Raw genomic sequence first — 13,125 nt, 5'->3', positions numbered from 1 at the left:
ATCTCAGGCCATTGCTTCAGAGGATGGAAGCCCCAAACCTTTGTGAGTTTTAATCAGTGAGGCCCTGTGGGTGTGCAGAAGGCAAGAGTTGAGGTTTGGGAGCCTCTGTCTAGATTTCAGAGGATGTATGGAAACAGCTGGATGTCTAGGAAGAAGTCTGCTGCAGGGGCAGAGCCCTGATGGAGAACCTCTACTAAGGCAGTGCAGAGGGGAAATGTGGGGTTGGAGCCCCCACACAGAGTCCCCACTGGGGCACTGCTCAGTGGAGCTCTGAGAAGAGGGCCACCATCCTCCAGACCCCAGAATGGTAGATCCACTGACAGCTTAAATCATGCACCTGGAAAAGCCATAGGCACTCAACGCCAGCTTGTGAAAACAGCCACAGGGGCTGTACCTTGTAGATCCACAAGGGTGGAGCTGCTCAAGGCCTTGGGAGCCCAGCTCTTGCATCAGCATGACCTGGGTGTGAGACACGGAGTCAAAGGAGAATATTTTGGAGCTTCGAGATTTAATGACTGCCTTGCTGGATTTGGGACTTGCATAGGTCCAGTAGCCCCTTTGTTTTGGCCAATTTCTCCCATTTGGAATGAGAGCATTTACCCAATGCCTGTACTCATTATATCCTTGAAGTAACTGATTTTTTTTTTATTTTATAGGCTCATAGGTGGAAGGAACTTGCCTTGTCTCAGATGAGATGTTGGCCTTTTGGTTAAAGCTGGAATGAGTTCAGACTTTGTGAGACTGCTGAGAAGGGATTATTGTATTTTGAAATGTGAGAAGGACATGAGATTTGGGAGAGGCCAGGGACAGAATGATATGGTTTGGCTCTATGTCCCCACTCAAATCTCATGTCTAATTTTAATACCCATGATTGACAATCCCCATAATTGAAAAGTGTTAGGAGGATGTGGACAAAGAGGAACTCTTGTACCCTGTTGATGGAAATGTAAATTATCATAAATTATTGGAGGAGGGGCTTGGTGGGAGGTGATTGGATCATGAAGGTGTTTCTAATGGTTTAGCACCATTCCCCTAGTGCTGTCTCATGATAGAGTTCTCATGACATCTGGTTGTTTGAAAGTGTGTAGCACTTCCCCCTTCTCTCTCTCTCTCTCTCTCTCTCTCTCTCCCTCCCTCCCTCCCTCCTGCTCTGCCATGGTAAGACATGCTTGCTTCCCCTTCACTTCCCACCATGACTGTAAGTTTCCTGAGGCCTCCCAGCCGTGCTTCCTGTGCAGCCTGCAGAACTGTGAGTCAATTAAACTTTTCTTCATAAACTACCCAGTTTCAGGTAGTTCTTTGTAGCAATGTGACAATGGACTAATACAAATTGGATTGCTTGTAACAGAAAGGATAAATGCTTCAGGAAATGGATACCTCATTCTCTATGATGTGATTATTACACATTGCATACTTGTATCAAAACATATACCCCATGATATGGGTTGGCTCTGTGTCCCCACTCAAATCTCACCTTGAATTGTAATCCCCATAATCTCCACGTGTAAAGGGCAGGACCAAGTGGAGGTAACTGAATCATGGGGGCAGTTTCTCTCTGTTCTCATGATAATGAGTTAGTCTCATGAGATTTGATGGTTTTATAAGCGTCTGGTATTTCCTGTGCTTGCACTCATTCTCTTTCCTGCCACCCTGTGAAGAGGTGCCTTCCACCATGATTGTACTCTTGATAAATTACCCAGTCTCAGGTATTTCTTCATAGCAGCATGAGAACGGACTAATACACCCAATAAATATATACACCTACTATGTATTCACAAAAATTAAACATGAAAAATAAAGAAATTGAAGAGGACACAAAAATGTAAAGAAATCCAGTATTCATCAAATGGAAGAATATTGTTAAAATGTCCATATACCCCCCAAAATCTACAGATTTAATACAATTCCGATTAAAATTCCAATGACATTTTTCAAAGAAATAGAAAACAACAATCCTAAAATTGTTATCACAAAAAATCCTGAATTAGCCAAAGCAGTTTTGAGCAACAATGAACAAAGCTGAGGGGCATCACACTACTTGACTTTGAAATATACTACAAAGCTATAGTAACCAACACAGATTGGTATTGACATAAAAACAGACACATAGATTAACAGAACAGAACGCAGAGCCTAGAAATTAATCCATGCATTTAAGGTCAATTGATTTTTGACAAAGATGCCAAGAACATACACAGGGGAAAGGACAGGCTTTTCAACACACGGTATTGAGAAAACTGGATATCCATAGGCAAAGAATAAAATTAGACCTTTATTGCACTAAATTGTTCTTGCATTGCTATAAAGAAATATCTGAGACTGGGAATTTCTGGGTAATTTATAAAGAAAAGAGGTTTAATTGGCTACGGTCCTGCAGGCTGTAAAGGAAACATGGCACTGGCATCTTATCAGCTTCTGGTGAGGCCTGAGGAAGCTTATAATCATGGAGGAAGGCAAAGGAGGAGCCAGTGTACCAGATGACGAGAGTGGGCATGAGAAAACGAGGGGTAAAGTGCCACATTCTTTTCAACAACAGATCTCATGTGAACTCAGATAACTTATTTTCTACTAAGGGGACACTCTCAACCATTCATGAGGGATCTGCCCCCATGACCCAATACCTCCCACCAGGTTCCACCTCCAACACTGGAGATCACATTCCAACATGAGATTTGGAGGGGACACACATCCAAACCACATTAAAAATTTTTAAGATATCACTTATTTCCCACCATACAGAAAAATCAACTCAAGATGAATTAAAGACTTAAATGTAAAACCTGAAACATTAAAAATCGTGGAAGAAAACATGGAAGAAAGAATCCATGACACCGGTCTTAGCAAATTTTTTTTGGATATTAACACAAAACCATAGGCAACAAAAGCAATGATAGACAAAGAGAATACATCAAACAAAAAAAAAATCTTCTGCACAACCAAGAAAGCAATCCACAGAGTGAAGAGAAATGGGGACTAAATATCTGCAAATCTATATCTGATAAGGGTTTAATATCCAAAATACATAAGGCACTCAACTCAATAGCAAGAAAACAAGTAACTGGATTAAAAAATGGACAAAGGACCTGAATATCTATTTCTCAATCTATTTCTCAAATTCCCAGTCTCAGATATTTCTTTATAGCAATGCAAGAACAGTCTAGTGCAATAAGGGTCTAATTTTATTCTTTGCCTATGGATATCCAGTTTTCTCAACACCGTGTGTTGAAAAGCCTGTCCTTTCCCCTGTGTATGTTCTTGGCATCTTTGTCAAAAATCAATTGACCTTAAATGAATGGATTAATTTCTGGGCTCTGCATTCTGTTCCATTAATCGATGTGTCTGTTTTTGTGCCCATACCAATCTGTGTTGGTTACTATAGCTTTATAGTATATTTCAAAGTCAAGTATATTTCTCAAAAGAGGACATATGAATGGCTGACAGTATGTGAAAAGGTGCTCAACATCAGTAATCATCAGAGAAATGCAAATTGAAACCACAATGAAATATCACCGGTGGGGCATGGTGGCTCATGCCTGTAATCCCAGCACTTTGGGAGGCCAAGGCAGGTGGATCACTAGGTTAGGAGTTTGAGACCAGCCTGCCCATCATAGTGAAACACCGGCTCTACTAAAAACACAAAAATTAGCCAGGCATGTTGGCACGTGCCTGTAGTCCCAGCTACTCGGGAGGCTGAGGCAGGAGAATCACTTGAACCTGGGAGGCGGAGGTTGTGGGGAGCCGAGATTGCGCCACTGCACTCCAGCCTGGGCAACAGAGTGAGACTCTGTCTCAAAAAAAAAAAAAAAAGAAATAAAAAGGAAGTATCACCTGACACTGGTTAGAATGGCCTCTATAAAAAAGGGGGAAGATGACAGTGTTGTGAGGATGCAGACAAAGGGGATTCTAGTACTCTGTTGATGGGAATGTAAATTATCACAGCCATTATGGAAAACAGAATGGAAGTTTCTTAAAAATTAAAAATAAAATTACCATATGACTCACCCATATCACGATGAATCTATATAGATAAAGGAAATGAAATCAGTGTGCTGAAGAGATACCTGGACTCCCATGTTGATTGCAGTATTATTCACGATAGGCAAGACATGGAGTCAGCCTAAGTGTCCATCAACAGATGAATAAAGAAAATGTGGAATATAGACACAAAGGCTTTAATTCAGCCTTAAAAAATAAGGAAATCTATTATTTGTGACAACACGGATGAACTTGGAAAATGGTTATGTGAAATAAGCCAGGCACGGCCAGGTGCGGTGGCTCACGCCTGTAATCCCAGCACTTTGGGAGGCCGAGGCAGGTGGATCACGAGGTCAGGAGATCGAGACCATCCTGGCTAACACAGTGAAACCCCGTCTCTACTAAAAATACAAAAAATTAGCCGGGTGTGGTGGTGGGCGCCTGTAGTCCCAGCTACTGGGGAGGCTGAGGCAGGAGAATAGCATAAACCCGGGAGGCGGAGCTTGCAGTGAGCCGAGATCGCGCCGCTGCACTCTAGCCTGGGTGACAGAGTGAGACTCTGTCTCAAAATAAATAAATAAATAAATAAAAATAAAAAATAAGCCAGGCACAAAAAAAGCAAACGGCAACACATAATCTCACTTATACTGTGGAATCTAAAAAAATAGAACCCACAGAAACAGAGTGGAATGGTGGCTACCAGCAGTTGAGGGCAGGGAGGCAGAGGTACCTGGAGGGCTGCGGTGGGGAGACGTTGGTCAGCAGGTGAAAGGATACAAAGTTTCAGTTAGCCGGGGGGAAAAAGGCCAAGAGATTGATGATGTGACGTGGAACCATGGTTAATAACCATGGACTTGAAAATCTCTAAGAGAGTAGACTTCATGTATTCTAAACGCACAAAAATAAGTGTCTGAGCTAATAAACACATTATTTAGCTTGATTGTGGCTGAAATTATATTTCAGATTTTATATCCATATTTCAAAACATCATGTTGTACAGGATAGATACATGTAATTTTTTTTTTTTTGAGACAGAATCTCGCTCTTTTGCCCGGGCCGGAGTGCAGTGGCGCGATCTCGGCTCACTGCAAGCTCTGCCTCCCGGGTTCACGCCATTTTCCTGCCTCAGCCTGCCGAGTAGCTGGGACTACAGGCGCCCGCCACTGCGCCCGGTTAATTTTTTGTATTGTTTTAGTAGAGACAGGGTTTCACCGTGTTAGCCAGGATGGTCTCGATCTCCTGACCTCGTGATCCGCCCGCCTCGGCCTCCCAAAGTGCTGGGATTACAGGCGTGAGCCACCGCGCCCCGCCTATATACATGTAATTTTAATTGTCAACTAAAAGTTAATGAAATAAAATTTTTGAAAAGTAAAAAAAATACATGAGGTTTAATACAATTCATGCCAACTCATTCCCTCCTTTTCTGCTATGAACCTTGCAAGGAGATGAGTAACCCAAGGCTCTTGGATAAGATAAGGGCCCATCCATCTTGCTCCTCTCAGCCCTGGAGGAGGAGGGAGAGTCCTCTTCCCCTGTCTACGCTCATGCACCCCCAATGAGTCCCTGCCTCCAGCCCTGACCTCTGCCCTCGGTTTCTCAGGCAGATCCAGGGCCAGTTCTCCCATGACGTGATCCCTCTCCAAGGCAAGGCACCAGGCAAGATAAAAGGATTGCAGCTGAACAGGGTGGAGGGAGCATTGGAATGGCACTCAGGGCAAAGGCAGAGGTGTTCATGGCAGTGCCCTGGCTGTCCCTGCAAAGGGCACGGGCACTGGGCACTAGAGCTGCCCGCGTCTCCAGGACAGTGCTGCCCTTTGAAGCCATGCCCCGGCGTCCAGGCAACAGGTGGCTGAGGCTGCTGCAGATCTGGAGGGAGCAGGGTTATGAGCACCTGCACCTGGAGATGCACCAGACCTTCCAGGAACTGGGGCCCATTTTCAGGTAAAGCCCTCCCTGGCCCTCACTGGGAACACCCAGATCCCTACCCCTGCTGCCCAGGACCCTGCCGGGCACAGCACTGCCATTCCCAGCAGGTCCCGGCACTCTGCATCCTTTGGAGGATGGGGAGGGAGTGCAGCACGTGCTGGTCTGTGGCGCTGCCAGGGCAGGGGATAGTACAGAGCAAACCCCAGCTCGCTGCAGAGAGGGCAGGACTCAGAGGCACTGAAGTTGAGAGGTTCCAGGGAGGCAGCAGGAGGGCTTCAGCTGTGAAGCCGCTAATCCAGGAGCGGGGAGGGTGGACAGGAGACACTTTGGATTAGGACTGCAGGGTGGGGCCGGGGGGACACGACCCCGTCCAGCAGGGCCTCGTGCTTGGCCCCACAGGTTCGACTTGGGAGGAGCACGCATGGTGTGTGTGATGCTGCCGGAGGACGTGGAGAAGCTGCAGCAGGTGGACAGCCTGCATCCCCGCAGGATGAGCCTGGAGCCCTGGGTGGCCTACAGACAACATCGTGGGCACAAATGTGGCGTGTTCTTGCTGTAAGCGGGGAGCTGGGAGCTGAGAGCCGGGAGCAGGGTGGGCAGCCTGTGTGTAGGGGGGAGGCGAGAGAGGCAGGACCCAAAAGCACATCTGCCCTGGGCCCCTGTGGTGGGCAGTGAGGGTGAGCACCCGGCCCAGAGGACGGCCATCCCGTGGGGTCGCGTCTGCCCTGTGGGTTGGAGAAGCCGGGCAGTGATGGAGAAATGGGCATGGGCACCTCTGCAGAGGAGAAGACACAGAACAATGAGCCCTTCTGTGTAGTGAGAACCCGCTCTGCACCGACCTCGGCGGCTGCTTTCTCTTGCGGTCTGGGGACTCTCCTTCCCACAGGTCAGAAAACTGAGGCCATGAGAAGAGGACCCCCACTGGCCCAGGTCACAGGCTGTGAGTGCTGAGCCTGGTGTTCGCCCGGGCCGCAGCCTCCCTCAGGGTGCTCAGGGTCCCTGCAGTCCCGGCAAACCTTCCTGATGGGGACAGTCTGGGGCAGGAGGCAGGTGGGGACGCAGGTGGCTGGTGGCTCCGTTGTTCTCAGAAGCCAGGCACGAGGTGGGGTGGTTGATGGCACTGGGGAGGATGTTTCCTGGCCCGTGGAGAGGGTGGCGCCTGGTCAGGTGGGCAGGGAGAGGCTGATGCTTGGAGTCGGTCACCTGCAGGGATGTTGTCATTAGGACGGGGGAAGGACTGGACGAGGATGTCACAGTGGCGAGAGCCCTCATTCCATGGCAGGAGGAGACCGCTCTTGAGAATAGCAGGGTTTAGGTAAAAGGGCATCCAAGGGTGGGGGCCTTCACTGAGGCTGGCTGACAGACGATACCTGGGAGTCAGGAGGCAGGAAGGCAGGTGCAGGAAGCTGGGTGCGCATAACAGAAGGAAGGGGAGCGCACCTGTGTATGTGTGTGTCTTGCATCTGTGCACATGCTGTGTGTTTCTCTGTACCTGCATTTGCACGTGTTGTGTGTGCATGTGCATGTGCACGTGTCTGTGTGTGTGCATGTATGATGTGTGGTGTGTGCACGAGTGTCTCTGTGTGTGCATGTGCAGGTGCTGGCATGGGTGTAGTGTCTGTGCACACGTGTACATGTGTCTCTTCACACATGGTGTTGAGGTCTTGCATGGGCACACGTGTGCATGTGCATCTTCTGCCTGTCATCATTGTCAACAGCTGACAGCAGCCAGCTGGACATAAATAAAGGAGTTTTGCAGGAATGTGGCTGACAGGGGAAATTCCTGCCCACCATTCCCTGGGGGCATCCATGGAGCCCCCACGCACTCTGGGCTGTGGGTGAGGATGGCATGAGGCACACAGCGTGGTTTCTGTCCTGCAGGAGATACAGATGCTTCACAGAGACAGGCAGAGGCTGCTGCCCCAGAGGCACTGTGCCCAGGGCAGTGAAGGGCGGGGAGGAGAGGGCAGCCAGGGGCTTTCCCCTCAGGACACTGTGTGGGTGAGGTGGGGAAAGCTTGACAACAGGGGTCACCTCCTTTCTTGGAGAAAAGCCCTCCCCGCCACTACAGGGAGGGCCTGCATGGGTGAGGTGGTACCAGACTTGGGGCACCAGGTCCCGGGAATGACCTCAGTTACCCTGTCAGCACCTGCGGGCAGAAGCTACCGTCTCATCCCTGCTTAGACCTGAGTGGCCTTTGCCCAGCACCTGGAGGCCACTCTGAGAAAAGGCTGCAGCTCCAACACAAACAGGCAGCTTCCACCAGGGCCCCCAGTCGGCTCCCTGCAGGCCGATTCCCCTTGGGGACAAGGAGGATGGGATACGGTCAGGGCCTGTGTCTTGCTGGGGCGGCCTCACAAGCTCTGCCCTGGCCTCTGTAGGAATGGGCCTGAATGGCGCTTCAACCGATTGCGGCTGAACCCAGATGTGCTGTCGCCCAAGGCCGTGCAGAGGTTCCTCCCGATGGTGGATGCGGTGGCCAGGGACTTCTCCCAGGCCCTCAGGAAGAAGGTGCTGCAGAACGCCCGGGGGAGCCTGACCCTGGACGTCCAGCCCAGCATCTTCCACTACACCATAGAAGGTGTGGGCCAGGCGGGAAGGTCCAGCCTCAGAGACCCTGGAGTGGCCAGGGACGGGGATGGGTGACTGGAGGGAGTGGGGGGAGGCAGCCAGGAGGCCCGGGGCTGCCTTGTGCTCAGCAGCGCATCCTCCCCGCAGCCAGCAACTTAGCTCTTTTTGGAGAGCGGCTGGGCCTGGTTGGCCACAGCCCCAGCTCTGCCAGCCTGAACTTCCTCCATGCCCTGGAGGTCATGTTCAAATCCACCGTCCAGCTCATGTTCATGCCCAGGAGCCTGTCTCGCTGGACCAGCCCCAAGGTGTGGAAGGAGCACTTTGAGGCCTGGGACTGCATCTTCCAGTACGGTGAGGCCAGGGACCCGGGCAGTGCTATGGGGAAGGGACACCACGGGGGCCCAATTTCTCCCTCTCCACCGCCCAGCGGGGAATGGAGATCACAGGGAGGGGCAGGGGATTCCTCACCGTCCTGCCAGGGAGATTGGTGTTGAGGCTGGGGCTGGGCTGGGCTGATCCGGAGAATTTGGGATGAGAGCAGGGAGACTTGGGTGTCGGGGCAGGCTGGGCAGGAGGAGGACACTGAAGGACACTTCCCAGCACCAAGGTCTGAGGGGTGCCTCCTGCTGCCCGGACAGGCGACAACTGTATCCAGAAAATCTATCAGGAACTGGCCTTCAACCGCCCTCAACAGTACACCAGCATCGTGGCGGAGCTCCTGTTGAATGCGGAACTGTCGCCAGATGCCATCAAGGCCAACTCTATGGAACTCACTGCAGGGAGCGTGGACACGGTCAGGCCGGCAACCAGCCCCACCCAGAGAGGGTGATGCCAAGCCTGCCTCCCAGGCAGGGCCTGCCAATGCCACACAGCACCCACGTGTCCCATCCCCAGGCTACGGGCCCCACATTTCTTACATGGGATTGTGATGTGATAAACACATTTGCAGGTTGCCTTGGTTGGAACGGGGGTTCCTTTCTGTGGAGGACTCAGGGAAAGGGGTTTGGATGGGCATTAGGATTTGAAGTCTTGGGTCCCAGGGCTCTGTCATGCTCAGGGCATGCATGTCTCCACCCCTCAGAGGGAGGTTGTCCTGGGAGGGGTGTCCCGGGGGCTGAGTCCTCCTGTGCAAGGTCTGACCCTGCAGCCATGGCTTCTGCAGACGGTGTTTCCCTTGCTGATGACGCTCTTTGAGCTGGCTCGGAACCCCGACGTGCAGCAGGCCCTGCGCCAGGAGAGCCTGGCCGCCGCAGCCAGCATCAGTGAACATCCCCAGAAGGCAACCACCGAGCTGCCCTTGCTGCGGGCGGCCCTCAAGGAGACCTTGAGGTGGGTGCTGGCTGAGCCCTCCCTGTGGCCCTGGCCCCCTGCTGGAGAGCAGCCCCCACTGGGTGGTGGCAGACAGAATCTGGGGCTGATAAGCAGCGTCACCCAGCAGCGCATTCCCCTGCACCTGCTCTTCCTCCCCCTCTAGGACAGGGAGCTCTTCTTCCTCTGGAATCCCTCTTCAACGCCCTGGGGATTAACGTGGGGCATGTCCCTCTGGGCTTGCGGCTGCTCAAGTTAGGGGAGGTGTGGCCGGGCTCAGCAGGTGCAAGGAAGCACTTCCTCACTACCTGGGCTTCCCATGGATCTGGGACCTCTGCGGGGTCTTGGGTAGGAAGGGTGCAGAGGGCACGTGAAGCCCCGTCCAGCTGAGGACCCTTTCTATGGATGCCCCCGCCTCCAGGCTCTACCCTGTGGGTCTGTTTTTGGAGCGAGTGGCGAGCTCAGACTTGGTGCTTCAGAACTACCACATCCCAGCTGGGGTGAGTGAGCCCCACACCCCTCCAGCTGAGAACCTCCATCCCCAATCATTCCCTGATCCCCGCTTTGCACCGTCCGCAGACATTGGTGCGCGTGTTCCTCTACTCTCTGGGTCGCAACCCCGCCTTGTTCCCGAGGCCGGAGCGCTATAACCCCCAGCGCTGGCTAGACATCAGGGGCTCCGGCAGGAACTTCTACCACGTGCCCTTTGGCTTTGGCATGCGCCAGTGCCTCGGGCGGCGCCTGGCAGAGGCAGAGATGCTGCTGCTGCTGCACCACGTGAGCAGGCCCGGGCTGGGGAGGGGCCTGGGCGGGGTCTGGGCAGCATGGGCGGGGCTTGAGCAATGTGGGACTGGCCTCGGCAGAGTGGGAGTGGCCTGCATGTTTCCTGGACTGGGCAGAGCGGTTACTGGGAGAACCTGGGCCCGGTTGAGGCTGTGTAGGTCCTGGGCAGGAGTTGGTATGGTGAGGAGCATACCATCTGAGTGAGGTTGCTGCTAAACAGGGTCAGGTGGGAACCGGGGAAGTTGGGTGGAGCCTGTACAGGATAATGGGGCTTGGGCAATAAGGTGGAGCTGGTCAGGAATGAAACAGGTTGGGGCCCAGGCTGCTGTTCCCCCTTCAGCATAATCCCTGCAACTTTGAGGGTCTGAGGAGGCTGCACCACGTCCATGGGCTGTGGACCAGGCCAGATGGAAACCCGGCTTCTGTCCTAGGTGCTGAAACACCTCCAGGTGGAGACACTAACCCAAGAGGATATAAAGATGGTCTACAGCTTCATATTGAGGCCCAGCACGTTCCCCCTCCTCACCTTCAGGGCCATCAACTAATCACGTCTCTGCACCCAGGGTCCCAGCCTGGCCACCAGCCTCCTCTGCCTGACCCCAGGCCACCCCTCTTCTCTCCCACGTGCACAGCTTCCTGAGTCACTGCTCTGTCTAACCAGCCCCAGCACAAATGGAACTCCCGAGGGCCTCTAGGACCAGGGTTTGCCAGGCTAAGCAGCAATGCCAGGGCACAGTTGGGGAAGATCTTGCTGACAGGGCCTGACCTTGTCCCCAGCCCCACCTGGCCCTTTCTCCAGCAAGCAGTGTCCTCTGGGCAGTTTGCCCCCATCTCTCCCAGCGCTGGCTCCAGGCTCCTCGTGTGGCCGTGCAAGGGTGCTGTTGTTTTGTCCCTTGCCTTCCTGTCTAGTCTTACATGTCCCTGTCCCTCTCCCCCTGGCCAGGGCCCCTGTGCAGACTGTGTCAGAGTCATTAAGCGGGATCCCAGCATCTCAGAGTCCAGTCAAGTTGCCTCCTGCAGCCTGCCCCCAGGCAGCTCAAGCATGCCCTGAGCTCTCTGAAAGTTGTCACCCTGGAATAGGGTCCTGCAGGGTAAAAAGGACCCTGTGGTCACTTGTCTTGACATCCCCATTTTCAAGTGATACTGGGTCTCGAGGGGCGTGTGTTCCCCAGCTGATCATGTCAGCCTCATGCCCCAGGCCTCGTCTTTTATGGACCAGGCCTTGTTCCAGCAGTGGGCGTTGGGTCCTCTGCTTCCTGTGCTGTCCCCTGGGGAAGGTCCCGAGGATGCTGTAAGGAGATGGAAGAGTCATGTGGGGTGGGAACCTTGGGTGTGGTTCCAGAAATGTTTTTGGCAACAGGAAAGACAGGATTGGGCCAACAAGGACTCAGATGAGTTTTACTGACTCATTCCTCTGGTTGATACGGAGCCATGCCATGTGCCACGACCTGGGGTGGGCACAGGGAGGTTGCAGTTCCCAATGTGAACCTGCCTTGGGCCTCACGTGCTCCTAGCCCAGCAGAGAGAGTTGACCCCTCCTGAACTGGCCACTCCCCAGTGCTCCTGTGCAGGGAGAGGAAGTGCACCAGGGTGAGAACGTGCCCAGCCAGACTGTCTTTATCTCCATGGATTTTCATCAGGGCAAAGATCACCGCAGCCAGCTCCTGGTGGCTGACGAGGATCAGAGCATTCGTTCCCCCATAAAAGGGGAAATCCCTATGGCATCATTCCAGTGGTGTCAGTAGTTCCAGGACGCCCTGCAGGACTCAGCCTGTACAGGGAGAGGAAGTGACCCAGGGTGGGAACACACCTAGGTAGAGTTATTGGTGTTAATCTACTCAGGATGCTCTAAGGAAACGCCATAGACTGGGTTGCTGACAAACGTCAGAATTCTATTTCTCGTGGTTCTGAAGGCTTAGAAGGCTGAGATCAAGGTGTTAGCAGGTTATGTGTCTGGTGAGGACCCACCTCTTGTTTCATAGATAAAACCTTCTTGCTGTTTCTTCACGTGGTGGAAAAGGGCAAGACAGCTCACAGAGACCTCTTTTATAAGGATGCCAATTCCATTCAAGAGGGCACTGCCTGCATTCCCTTCACCCCTCAATGGCCCTGCCCTGCTATTATTGTCACCTTGGTGACTAGATTTCAGCCTATGAATTCTGGAGGCAGACACAAAAATTCAGATTAAACTATTTTGCTTCTGGTTCTCTAAAATCTACATCTTTCTCATATACAAAATACATGCATTTCTCCCCAATAGCCCCAAATATCTTAACTCTTTAGCATCAACTTTAAAATTGTAGTCCAAAGTGTGGTTTAAATGTTATCTGAGTCAAATATGGGTAAGACTCAAGGTACAATTTATCCTGAGTCCAACTGTTCTTGCTGCGAACCTATGAAATCAAACATGTTATGTGCTTCCAAAATACAGTGGTTGGAGAGGCATAGGATAAACATTCCCATTCCAGAAAGGAGAAACAGGAAAGAAGAAAGGAGTAACAAGTTTCAAGCAACTCCAAAATTGAATGTGACAAACCAGTATTAAACCTTAAGCCTCAAGAA

General features: G+C 52.0%; 1 protein-coding gene across 2 annotated transcripts; it reads left to right on the top strand.

Annotated features, from left to right (window-relative positions):
- The first annotated feature begins 5,673 nt into the window (after positions 1 to 5,673).
- Positions 5,674 to 13,125, top strand: LOC100605657 (cytochrome P450 11B1, mitochondrial). 2 transcript variants are annotated; one of them, XM_003282349.2, is made up of 9 exons: positions 5,674 to 5,916; positions 6,301 to 6,456; positions 8,283 to 8,482; positions 8,620 to 8,823; positions 9,111 to 9,265; positions 9,635 to 9,801; positions 10,202 to 10,280; positions 10,360 to 10,557; positions 10,995 to 13,125. In XM_003282349.2, the coding sequence occupies exons 1-9, from the start codon at positions 5,678 to 5,680 to the stop codon at positions 11,106 to 11,108; spliced, it is 1,512 nt and encodes a 503-aa protein (XP_003282397.2). In that variant the 5' UTR covers positions 5,674 to 5,677; the 3' UTR covers positions 11,109 to 13,125. The 2 variants fall into 2 exon arrangements, with proteins under 2 accessions (XP_003282397.2, XP_003282398.2); XM_003282350.2 differs by lacking the exon at positions 10,360 to 10,557 and having other exon boundaries at positions 5,677 to 5,916.

This window comes from Nomascus leucogenys, chromosome 16 (genome assembly GCF_006542625.1).
Source record: "Nomascus leucogenys isolate Asia chromosome 16, Asia_NLE_v1, whole genome shotgun sequence".
NCBI classification, from domain to species: domain Eukaryota; kingdom Metazoa; phylum Chordata; class Mammalia; order Primates; family Hylobatidae; genus Nomascus; species Nomascus leucogenys.
This window is presented reverse-complemented; position numbering and strand designations above follow the sequence as displayed.

Coding starts and splice junctions, on each gene's coding strand:
- LOC100605657 (XM_003282349.2), top strand. CDS start 5,678: ATGGCACTCAGGGCAAAGGCAGAGGTGTTCATGGCAGTGCCCTGGCTG. Junction 8,483..8,619: donor CTTCCACTACACCATAGAAG/GTGTGGGCCAGG, acceptor TCCTCCCCGCAG/CCAGCAACTTAGCTCTTTTT. Junction 10,558..10,994: donor TGCTGCTGCTGCTGCACCAC/GTGAGCAGGCCC, acceptor CTTCTGTCCTAG/GTGCTGAAACACCTCCAGGT.